The sequence below is a fragment of the Theropithecus gelada genome, chromosome 4 (genome assembly GCF_003255815.1).
Source record: "Theropithecus gelada isolate Dixy chromosome 4, Tgel_1.0, whole genome shotgun sequence".
Taxonomy (NCBI): domain Eukaryota; kingdom Metazoa; phylum Chordata; class Mammalia; order Primates; family Cercopithecidae; genus Theropithecus; species Theropithecus gelada.
This window is the reverse complement of record NC_037671.1, coordinates 83209255-83222199: the sequence shown is the minus strand read 5'-3', so window position 1 is coordinate 83222199 and position 12945 is coordinate 83209255. Positions and strand designations below refer to the sequence as shown.

The 12945-nt window shown below is 36.1% G+C and overlaps 1 protein-coding gene across 2 annotated transcripts in view; it reads left to right on the top strand.

Annotated features, from left to right (window-relative positions):
• CEP162 (centrosomal protein 162) overlaps positions 1 to 12945 on the top strand; it is a 105291-nt gene that overhangs the window by 3452 nt on the left and 88894 nt on the right. The window contains exons 2-6 of one of the 2 annotated variants that reach the window (XM_025384454.1): positions 3000 to 3114; positions 6334 to 6395; positions 8267 to 8413; positions 8733 to 8916; positions 10875 to 10942. In XM_025384454.1, the coding sequence (XP_025240239.1) occupies positions 8323 to 8413; positions 8733 to 8916; positions 10875 to 10942 (343 nt within the window). In that variant the 5' untranslated portion in view covers positions 3000 to 3114; positions 6334 to 6395; positions 8267 to 8322. The remainder of the gene's footprint in view (positions 1 to 2999; positions 3115 to 6333; positions 6396 to 8266; positions 8414 to 8732; positions 8917 to 10874; positions 10943 to 12945) is intronic. The other variant, XM_025384453.1, reaches the window with a different exon arrangement.

The window sequence follows — 12945 nt, the reverse complement described above, 5'->3', positions numbered from 1 at the left end:
ACCTATCAGTTGAAGGACATCTGGGTTCTTTCCACTTTTTGGCAGTTACGAACAATGCTGCTATGAATGATCATGTACAAGTTTTTGTGTGGATGTGTTTTTGTTCCTCTTGTGTATATGCCAAAGAGTGAAATTGCTGTATCATATGATAGCTGTGTGTTTGCCTGACTATTTTCGAAAATGGCTGTGCTATTTTACATTTCCACTAGTAGTGTATTAGTTTATCAGAGTTCCAATTTCTTCTTTTTTTTTGTAGTGGGGGACTGAGTCTTGCTCTCTTGCCCAGGCTGGAGTGCTGTGGTGCAATCTTGGCTGACTGCAACTTCTGCCTTTGGGCTCAAGCAATTTCCATGCCTCAGCCTCCTGAATTGCTGAGATTACAGGTGCCTGCCACCAGGCCCAGCTAACTTTTGTGCTTTTAGTAGAGTTGGGGTTTCACCATGTGGGCCAGTCTGGTCCCGAACACCTAGCCTCAAGTGATCTGCCCACCTCGGCCTCTCAAAGTGCTGGGATTACAGGTGTGAGCCACTGCACCCAGCCCAGAGTTCCAGTTTCTCCATATCGTTGCCAACAACTGTTATATCTGAGAATCAGCTTTTTTTATTGTGTTTTATTTGTTTATTTAATTTTAATTTTTATTTATTTATTATTTATTTTTTGAGACAGAGCCTTGCTCTGTCACCCAGGCTGGAGTACAGTGGCACAGTCTTGGCTCACTGCAACCTCTGCCTCCCAGGTTCAAGTGATTATCCTGCCTCAACTTCCTGAGTAGCTGGGATTACAGGCACGTGCCACCACGCCCAGCTAATTTTTCTATTTTTAGTAGAGATGTGGTTTCACCGTGTTGGTCAGGCTGGTCTTAAACTCCTGACCTTGTGATCTGCCCACCTCAGCCTCCCAAAGTGCTGGGATTATAGGTGTGAGCCACCGCGCCCGGCCTGTTTTGTTTTATTTTTAATTAATCATATTGATAAAAAATAATTAATGAAAGTGCTGGGAAGCACTCTGGAAGGTTGATCAAAGTAAGAACACTTATCATGTATTAGAAATCTTCATTTTTTTTTCTCTTTGTCATGGCCCTACAAGGTCAGTGGTACCATGCCTGTGTTACAGATAAATAAACTGAAAAAATGGGAGGAGAGAGAAATGGAACACCTCAAGGTGATACTGAAGTTTAGAGAGAAAGTGAAAAGTGATGCAGCTAGTTTCAGAAATTCAGATGGGATAAGAAATATTTTTTCTTCCCTCCTCCTGTCTTCCTACCTGGTTGTTAGTGAAGACAGTAAGTTCTTCTTGAACGTTTTAAAATTGACATTCTTCAAGTCACTAAGGTAGAGTTTTTTGTTTGGCAAGTGGAAGTGTGTGTGTGGTGGGGGGGGGGGGTGGCGCACGCACATGGGTGTGCCTGCTGTCATTTTAGAAGTTTAAAAGGTCTCTCAGATAACAATAATCTAGTTGGGGAACTACATAGTATAGTGGAAAGTGGACAGGAGTTAGTAAGACATGGGTTTAAATGTCACTTCGTAACACTTACTAACAGTAGCAATTTGGGCAAGTTGCTTAACCTCTTAGAGCTTCAGTTTCACCATGAGTAAATTTCTGCAGGGTTGTTTAAAGATTAAGTGAGTTAACCTGAGTGTAGATCCTGACATAGAGCAGGCATGTAGTAAATGTTGATTTCTTTTCCAGAAAAAGTAATGTAGAATGAGATTGAAAAAGGATCAAGAGCAGAGTCCTGGAGAAGTCTCCTGTTAAATAAATGGGCAAAAAGGCAAAAGCTATTAAAATAGATGGGTGGGAGTAGCCACAGATCTGAAGAATAACCCAGAGGAAGTGATGCTACTAAAGTCAAGGTAGAGAGTTTCAAGAAGTAAGAGTAAGAGTTGATCACCAGTAGCAAATTCCATGATGTGATCAGGGAGGATAACTGACAGTGCTACATTATTCGTGGCATTTCGGAGTCCTTTAGTGCCTGGAGGAGAGCTGTTTTGGATGGGAACCAGATTATAAGTGGTTAAGTGAACTCAAGGAGTTAATATGTCAAGGAAATGTGATAGGTAGAGTAAAAGGGATATAGGGATAAGGAATTTTTTTGTTTTGTTTTACTTTTTTTTTTTTCAAAGTTGAGTAAATACTCATTTTTCATTCCACAATTGTGCCTGGTACTGTGCTAGGCAATGGAGATGCAGTGCTGAGCAGGTGTATAATCAGAGGGAAGGGAGGGGAGTAGAGAGAGAAGGGAGTGAACGTACAGAAATCAAATGGGATAACCAAGGAAGGAAGAACCTAGAGAAGTTCTGCTTAGAGTGGAGGAAAGGATTGTGTTGTCTGAGAGACAAAAGAAGTGCCTTCACAAGTCAGTTTAGTAGTGGAGTGAGGTGGGTGGTGTTTGAAGGTTTTTATCTCTCAGAGACAAGGGTGACCAAGTTACTGGCTAGGTGGTGGGGGGTGGTATTGAGGTTAGAGCATGAGATTTAGGAGTGTAGTAAAATTTGGATTGGAAGAGTAGAAAAAAGCGAATAAGCATTTATTAATCGCTGAAAAAATATACTGATTTTTCTGGTCAATTTCATTCTCCTCTTTACACCCTGAAACTCAGTTCTTCCTTTTCTTGAAATTCTGTTTCTAGAGTGGTGCTATGCAATTTTGTTCAGCCAAGTTTATTCTTAAACCCTAGAGAATGTCTAGAAGACAGGATTGTATCCTCCTATTTTTTCTTTCCTGAAAAAAATTCTTGATCAAGTTTTATGTCTTTGTTGTTATTCTCCCGGTTTACTTGTTTAATTATGAAATTGATGCTCAGAGATGTATGTCTGATTTTTAAGTTATTTTGGCCAAATATGTTTGTGGCTATGAACTTATACATTATTGGTGAGAATGTTGTTTATCTATGTGATAGCTGAACTGTGAGCGAACTAATAGAAACATGCTTAATGATGAATCTGAAATTCTTGAATTTGCACTGTATTTTCAAATTCACTATCTTATATCCAATTCAGCTTTCAGATGATTCTTTTGAAAATTCAGACAAAACAGCTAGACAATCTAAAAAAGAAATGAAGAAGAAAGATACAGTGCCTTGGTGGATAACTGAAGATGATTTTAAAGATGATGGTAAATGTTGCTGATTTTTAGTTTCAAATTATTTGACCACAAGGGGTCAGTCAAGACCTGTATTTTGTTACTTCACTATAAATAAAGAAAATAATACTAATAGTGTGGATTTTTGAAGTTTGAATTGATTTTCATATAACTAGTATTTTATTATGTATTTATTATGTAATTGAGAATCTGTGTTATAACATTATCAGCTTATTTTACATGGAGATAATTTATATTTACTCAAATTAAGGTGACAATTCAGGTATATTTATTATCATGTTTAATGATAAATTGATTTAATGTGATTTAATAAGATATTCTGGCAGTATATTAATGTCATTGCATTGGGAAGAGTTTAACAAACCTATAGACTTTGGTATCACAGTTTGTTAATGACAGTAGTAAAAAAAATTACTGCTCTATATATATGTCTTATATGTCTCATATACATATATGTATGTCTCATATACATATGTATATGATATACCCAGGCTGAAGGGCAGTAACACAATCATAGCTCATTGTAACTTCAAATTCCTGGACTCAAGCAATCTTCCCACCTCAGCTTTCTGAGTAGCTAGAACTACAGGTACATGCCAACATGCCTGTCTGATTTTTTTGTATTTATTGTAGAGATAGGGTCTCTCACTCTGTTGCCCAGGCTGATCTCAAACTTGCCTCAAGCAGTCCTCCCACCTTGGCCTCCCCAAACACTGGGATTACAAGCATGAGCCACCACACCTGGCCTGATAGGTTTACTATATATGATACTGCCGTATCTGTCAACAACCCCGACTGCTTCTATTTCAGTACCTACATTCATACCATTTGTGGATCAGTGTTAAGCACAATTTTGTAAAATGATAGAATTTCTGGATCTCTAGGGAAAAAATTTACATATGGACTTTTTTTTTTCCCCCATAAAAATTGAGCCTGAATTCATGTCATAATTAAGGCTCTGCATGATCTGTCTGGAACCCTGCCTTCTCGTGTGTTCTAGCCATACTAAATCATTCCTCATCTCCTGGAAAACACCATAGGCCTCCCTGCCTCTGTGCATTATCTCATGCTTCCTTGCCATTAGAATGCCTTTCCTCTCATCCTTCTTGTCCAGTAAAGCCTAGCATCACCACTTTTTGCAGTCCTTCACCCTATCTTCTAGTTCTCTTGTCACAATTAGTTTCTCCTTCATTTTGATGTCAGAACACCATAGTAACACTTACACACTGGGTTGATAGTTGTAACCTATAGGACAAGTCCTGAGGTTGGGAGCTTTGTGAGGGTAGGAAGCACCTCTTTGTCCTTATATCCTCTGACCCTCAACATTAAGTGATAAATTTGTTTAATAAATGCATATTAAAGTAGATTTGACAGTCACTTCTCTGTTCTTTTTAATACTGTAGTTTAAAGAAATTCCTTATTGAAAAATTCAGTGTATTTTTTATAAATTCTTATGCAACATGCTGAACTTTGTAGTGAAGAATTATGTTTTAGAATCTCTCCCTGCTTTTAATGCTTGAAAAGGATGTTATAAGATGAAGTACTGTTGGAATTGTTGACAGAGATTTGGGACATAAAGCCTTTTGTCTAGAAGGTAATGAATCGGAGCAGATATATACAGCCTAATCCTACAGGAAAAGAATAGCTCCTAGACCAAAAATATTCACATGTAACCTGATTGATGGTATTAAAATTTTTTTAAATGTATCAAAAATAGATTTGATTAGTGAAAGAAGGAAAGAAGGATAGTCAAGAAGCAAACTTTGGCAATGTCAACTTAAACAGAGGGAGGTTTCCCTGCCCATGGGAATAACCTGGTCCCTGATTCAAGCAAATGTTTACTGAGTTCATATTGTGTTCTAAATACTAGGCATTAGTATAAAAAGCCAAGACATGATTCCTGTATCAAGAGTGTAGAACCTTCTGAGGGAGAATTCAACACCCCTCTTGAGAAGAAGAATGCATTACTAATCTTAAGACAGGTACCATTAAACATTAACAGTGAGCAACTTTTACATTATAATTTTGCCTGTTTCCTGGTTGCCATAGGAATAAAATGATCAACTTAGAAGGTGAAACTATCTCATCCTCTTGCTGATTGTATTCTTTATTGTAAATAACTAAACTGGATCTTTGTTTCTGTTACATTAATCTCTTGTGAGCTTGGTTAGTGTGAGCTATAACACCGAGTCCTGCTTTAGAGCCAGGGTGACACCCTGAACATGTTGCCACCACAGCACACCAACTTAGCATATACTTTTGCATTTGAAGTGTCTGTGAATCTATCTATTGATTTTTTACGACTTATGGAGGTTATTATTTGATCCAGTAAAACCATTATTTACAGAAAGGCATAAAATAAATTGATTCTTAGCCTTTTCCAAGAGGACACTAATTAGGAAATTGAAGTCAGAATTCGTGACTTCTTAATAAGGCTTCCTTCTAACCAAAAGTGATGTTTTTTTCTAATCTTAATATTTATAGCACACATTTTCAGTCATCTGGTTTTTGAAGAAGACAAAGAACAAAAGAATACTAAAAAGCAAAAAACAAAAACAAAACATTACTCATTATAATTATTTACCTTTTCCATATATCAGTTTTTTACAACAAATATATACTGTTAAAATAAGGAAATTTTGATACTATATAACTTTACCAGTTTTTTCTAGTGCTCTTGTAATACAGAGCAAGGCCGTGTGCCTGGCCTATGAGGATGAGCATGGTCCAACCATTGACTTCTTGCTCTGGGTTTATTTCCCCTTAGGCTTACCCTCAAATCTGAGTCCAGCCTCACTGGCCTTCTGGCATCTGCAAATGTGTCCTGCCCCTCCCATTGTCATGCTTCTGTACCTACTGTGTCCCCTGCCTGTACTGGTCTCCCTGGCCTAGTTCACCTAGTTATTTCCTGCTCTTTCTTCACATCTTAGCAGAAATGTTACTTCCTCATGGAAATATTCTTGGATTTTCCTGTCTTGGTATACCCCCCCAATTAATCTTACATAATTCCTTCAAAGCAGAGTTATAATTCACATTTAACTTTGCTCTATGAACAGTGCTGCTTCTCTGGTAACCTCCAATGGTTACTGTTTTCTTTACCACATCTTTTGTTCCATTGGACTTGGAAAAGGAGTAAGTTATTGTTCATTGCTGTTTCTAGACTGTTCTCCTTCCCATCTCCTTATGAACCTTGCCATCAGGCCACCTACCTACTATGTTTCTTTGTTGCAGTTATCTACTGAACTCCAGGTTATTCCTCCTCATTCCTCAAAGATTTAAGCTGCTGTTTCGCTGTGAGTCTCCAATTCTCTTGTCTAATTATTGGTGACTACATTAACAACATAGCTGTTGCCTCTAATAACCTGACTTCTGAGTTCCTTAAACTTCTTTACACCAAAAAATCTTGCCTACCACATCATAGCCACCTCCTCCCTCTAATAGCTTCTCATTTCACTTGTTATAAAAGCTGATGACCTTCATTCAAGCTACCACCCACGTCAGTTCTACACCCTGACTTTTTTGACCTCCCAACTTAGACTACCTTTCCCTTGCTTATGCCAATATCACTACATTGGGCCTCCTTTCTCTTCACACATGCCTAGGCATTTTCCTGCCTTAGAGGCTTCACACTTCTTTCCTCCTCCTTAAACACTCTTCCCCCATGTATTCATATAGATTGGTCCCTCACCCCCACCAAGCCATAGCTCATGTGTTAACCTCTCAGTGAAGGCCTTCCTGACCATCCTTTTTAAAGTTGTAGTGCCCTCCATTCCTGCATTCTCTGTTCCTCTTTCTTGTTTTATTTTTCTTCTTGGCACTTAACTGTTTTCTAATGTACTATTTAATTGCAATGTACTTATTTTACTTGTTGCCTCCCTCAAATCACATGAATGAGCAGGGATTTTTGTCTTTTTTATTCACTGATAAAGCCCCAGCATTTAGAACAATGCCTGGTGTGTAGTAGGCACCCATGAATATTTGCTGTCGATTGTCTCCTCCTGTTAGATTTTAACCTTCATGATGGTAAAGGACTTCATTGTGTAGCTGGCACTAACAATGTTCTAGGCACATAGTTTGTCAAAAAATTTGAATAAAGTAAATAATACTCAAACCTTTGCTACATAAACATAAGTTATACTTTTTTACCCAGGATTCATAGAACATTTTTGAAACTTCTTATTATAAAAAAATTCAAACATATACGTAAGTACCACATACTCCTGTGTACCCATTGCCTAGCTGCAACAGTTGTTATTAACTCATGGCCAATCATTTTTCATCGATATTCTCTCTTATTTTCCACCTTCCAACACTCAGGATTATACTGAAACAAATCTCCAACAGCTTATCAGTTCTCTCCACATATATTTCAAAGTATCTCTGAAAATAAGTACTCTCTTTTTAAAATATAACCAAAAAATATTGTCTAAGAAATATCTATAATAATTTCTTAGTATCATCAAACATCTAATCAGTCATAAAACACTTTTAATATGCTTAATATATATTAGCCTTAGAGAAAATTTCAAATTCCTGAATGCTGTGAGAGACTATAATACCCTCCTGTCCCCAACAATATGCACATATCCTGGCATGAGAACCTCTCCTGCAGTGAGCCACTGATGCCATTGTTTTAGAAATAATGACTTTGAAAGAGCTTTAACTATTTCCATCTATTTTTTGAAATGATATTTACACTAACGAAGGCTTCTGTCTAGCCTAGTAGGTTTTTAATTGTACCTACTTTGCCCCCTTGTATTTTGTTATACTGATTCATGCCGCCCACAGTCTATTTCCAATAGTGTTAAGAGTTCCGCAACAAAAACCCTCTGAGAAATGTAAAGAACAGAAGGAATGAGGCAGAAGATATTCCTTAAAGTGGGATGGTATACTGCATTAAGTACTTGGGCTTCAAAGTGATTAAAAAAAATTTTTGTCTTATGGTGCAACCCTTTGAAGTATTCTATTTAATATGATACAGTGCCACCAAATAGCATTATAATCTTTCTTTTGTGAGTGTTAGGTCTGATGGATTTTTATTTAATAGAGCAGATTTATTTTGTAGGTTCTGTGCATAAAATTAGCATAACATTATTGTGTTGTCATAGTGGTCAAAACAATTCTTTGAACATAAATGTTCATCTGTATTAAATTGTGTTCCTAGGACAGCTTGGAACAAATGTGAGCTATTTGAAAACAAAGAAGAATTCTCAACCTGTTATGGAAATAGAAGAGGAGTCTGCTGAAAAGATTCAATTTCTTAAGAGCAGTGGAACCTCTCTCTTAAGTACTGATAGCTTAGAAACAAATGGTAAGAAATGCAAGGGATATGAGTTGGTCAATTATTAATTGTTATGCTTATATTCAGAATTACAAAAGTTAACTATCTTGAAGCCTCCTTTACTGAAGCATGTAGACAGATTTAGTATCTTCCTAGAGGTTTAGAATTATCATTCTAGAGAAGCTTTAAACCTTACATATTATTAATCTGAATTCGTATTTGATGAGTAAGAGAGTAAATATTTGTAAAATTTTAAAAATTTACTACATAATGTCAGTAAATGCATCATTCAAATCAATGTTTTCAAAATTCTGTATATTACTAAAATATATCTGTGCTTTCCATTTAGAACTAGTAGTTTCTGAGCTCAACCATAGTATTCTCGGAGTGGGATTGGACACATTAGAAGAACAAGAGGAGAAAGAACAATTTTTTGCCAGGCTTGAGAAGGGCTTGACATCTTCCATTGATTATTCGAGATTAAATAAGGAATTGGATTCTAATGACTCTACACATTTTAAAGCTTTACATAGGTAAAGTACAGTGTAAACTGTTAATGATTTTTATGTTTTCTGTGTTTTTTGGAAGGCTGATATATGCATGATTTTAAATAGGTAAACATTATAACAGGCAAAATTAAATCTTATTTTTTAAATCTGTTATCTGTTCATTTTACAGTTAGGGTTTTTCTTATGTGTGAATAGAATATGTTTCTTTGTATTTGAGAGCCCATGCTGCCTCCAAAGTCTGAAATTTCATGCTATGGAGACTAATAGTACATTGCCAAGAAGTCCTTACTAGGAAAGTAATTTATTAAGTCATTTTCCACAGATAAATAAGAGAGTCCAGGTTACTATTATAAACTCAGGAAAAAATACAACAGAAAGGCAGGTGGGAACCAAGGAGCAAAGACAAGTTTGATCTGTGTCTTAACCTTTGTATGGTTGACCCTGATGGTTATCGGGAAACCTCATTTATTCTAGGAATCCCACTAGTTCACTGAGCTGATCCTCTCTTTATTACACTAGACCATTGCCATTCTCAAGACCTTTGAAACCTGAGGTCTTCAATGCCCTTATTTAGTTATCCATGTAATTCTTAAAATTATGAATGGAAAGCAGATTACAATTTTATTTAGGATTTTGAGATCACAAAGGTATAATTGAGTTCAGGGTCGGGAGAATCATAATCTCTGATTATTGGAGTGCCTAGGCTCTACAGGATGATTAGTTTTTTATAGACAGCGGATGAAGAAATGCATTTATCGTCATGAACTTTTCAGGGTCTGAGGTTTTTACCCTACTTGGCAAGCTAACAAGCTAGTCTTCCAGTTTTATGATGTTGACAATAGACAGAAGATTCCTGGATCAGAATTAAAGAACAAAGGCAGTACCTGAGTGTCGCATTTGTTTGCATTGGTTCCCCATGCCCTATGAGTATGCTGAGGGCAAGGCAAAGGATCCATAACTGATGTATGCACACACAGTGGGCTGTGTTACAGAAGAGGAACACTGAGCTTGGAAAAATGTATTACTTTTATAAAGTGGAGACAAGCCTGCTCTTTATTTGGTCGGAAATGTTACCGAAATGGCATGGTGAAAAATGATCAGCGTCTTGCACTCTTGGCATATTCAGCAAGAATGTGCAGAGACATTCAGGGCCTATGGTCATTGCCTTTCCCAACGGTGTCAGTACAGGTTAAGCATGCCGAGTTTGTGGGCCACAACTTTTTGCCACTTTCCTACATTTTTTAACTTTTTTCTTATTTCTTAACAGTATTCTTAACTATTGATATTTCTGCTCTAGAACAGGCCGGTCAAAGTACAGAATAGCATTGAACATGCAATATTAGGTGTTTGTAGCTCTCATCATTATTACATAGTCTTATAGTTTCTCTTACAATCTCACTAAAGAGGGTTGATAGACTGAAAAGGTAGAACTGATTCCTGGCTTGAGAGAAAGCAGTAAATGAACTAATACATCCAATATAATTAAATCATACTCAAGCTCCTTTGTTCCCTTGCTAGGTTTTGTTTTAAGGCTCCTATTCAGCTTCCATTTCAGGATTAAATGGCTTATTAGCATGTAAGTGCTGACCTTAGCAATTTTTTTCTGGCTTTCGTATGGACTTCACTGGTTCTCATAGCTTGTGGTCAATTTCTAATCTTTAGTGTAGAAGGGATATCTAGGATCATAAGATAATATTTGGACATGTAAAATGCACATAGTAATAAAATTGTATATATTTAGGAAATAGGACATCTTTTTCCTTTGTATTACTTTCAAGCTACAATTAATCATATACTTTGAAGATGCTTTATTTTCAAAACATTTTCCTTAAAGCTCCCAAATTTTTAGCTTTTGATAGAACAAGAGGACTTGAGAGAGAACGTGTATAATTTTAGGGATTTTTTTGAAAGGTATACAGAAAGAGTTGCATGAGAATATATTTTTAACATATAATGCTAAATTGAATAAATATTTTTTCCAGTAATCAAGCTAATGTAGAACTAACTGATGACGAACATGAGAATGAATCGAAACATGAAGAACTGGCAGGTAATTTCATTGGTTCTTAAATTTATAATATTTGAAAAGATAATAGCTTTTAATGAAGACATTGATAAGAAAAATAATTAAAAGGAAAATCATATTGTCTTAGAGCTTTGAATAGATAGAGTGGGTTTGCCTGTGTTATAAACTGAGCTGCTAAGAAATTGTTAAAAGTGAACTGCCTCGTTTGTTGAGAGTGGGCAGTGGACCACTTGGGAAGAAAGAAAAAAGGATTTTTGTGCCAGGATTGTGGGCATCTCTGAAGACATGGTAAGACCTGCAAAGCATGTTGATGGAGAGGTGTACCTTTTCCTGCTTTTTGACTTTTAATGCATGTGTGCTTTTATATTAAAATGTTTTTTTCATAGACTGCGTATAGCTGGTTTTAGCATTTTTGTTCAATCTGACAGTCTCTGCCTTTTAACTGATGTGTTTTCACCCTTTACAGGAATGTATTTATTGATATAGTTGTTTACTGTTTTGCCATGTGTTTTCTTTTCATCTTTTTGTTTTTGTTGCTTTTGTCCTCCCTTCTATTGTATTATTTATAGTATTCCATTTTATTCTGCTTTTGGCTTTTTAGCTATAGTTCTTTGTTGTATTTTTTTTTTCTTAGTTGCCCTATGAGTCAAAATATATGTCTTTACCTTATTACAGTCTACTTTCACATAACATTGTATCACTATATTTATATGAACTCTAACAACAATAAACTCTCCTCAACCATTTTGCTATTTTTGTCAACGTTTTTCTACATGTCTTAAAAACACCGCATTATTATTTTAAAAAGCGCATTATTATTGTTGTTGTTAAAGCAATCAATTATCATTTAAAAGTACTTTTAAGGAATATAAGAAATGGATATTTATGTAAAAATGTGTATTTATCCATATATTTACCATTCCCAGTGCTTTGTATTCCATTGCGTAGATTTGAATTTCTATCTCAAATTATTTTTCTTCATCACGAAGAGCCTCCTTTCACATTTCTTGTAGTGCAGGTTACTGCTAGGAACAAGTTCTCTCAGCTTTTGTTTATCTGAAAATATACTCTGCCTTTGTTTTTGAGGAATGCTTTTACTTGATACAGAATTTTATGTAGTGTTTTTTTTTTTCCTTTGGGCGGTTTAATGATTTTATTCTATTGTCTTTTGACCTTATTTCTCATGAGAAGTTTCTGGTAATTCCTGTTATTGTTATTTTGTGTATATCATGTCTTTTTTCCCTCTATTTTCAAGGTTTTATCCTTGTTTTTTGGCAGTTTGACTATGGTGTGTCATGGTATGCTTTTCTTATATTTATTCTGTTCAGAGTTCGTTGAGCATCATTGATCTATGGATTTATAGTTTCCATCAAAATAAAAAATATTTTGGCCATGAATTCTTAAAATATTAATAATAATGCTGCTTTCGGCTTCCTGCCCTCTGACCCTTATTATGTTAGAGTGCTAAGCTTTGTTTTATGGGTCACTAAGACTGTTCCATTTTTTAAAACCTTTTTTTCTTTCTGTGCTTCACTGTTCACGATAGAACAGTTCCTTTGCTTCAAGTTACTGATCTTTTTCCTTTCTTTAATCTGCTATTAATCCCATCTTTTTTTTTTTTTTTTTTTTTTGAGACAGAGTCTTGCTCTGTCACCCAGGCTGGAGAGCAGTGGTGCGATCTCGGTTCACTGTAAGCTCCGCCTCCCGGGTTCACACCATTCTCCTGCTTCAGCCTCCTGAGTAGCTGGGATACAGGTGCCTGCCACCACACGCAGCTAAATTTTTGTATTTTTAGTAGAGATGGGGTTTCACTGTGTTAACTGGGATGGTCTTGATCTTCTGACCTCGTGATCTGCCCGCCTTGGCCTTCCAAAGTGCTGGGATTACAGGCGTGAGCCACTACGCCTGGCCTAATCCCATCCTTTTTTTCCTTCACTCTAACAGTTCATTTTGGGTCTTTGTTTTAAAATTCTTTAGTATTTTTCTTCATTATGTTCATTTTTTTCAAGTCCTTAATATTAAGCATA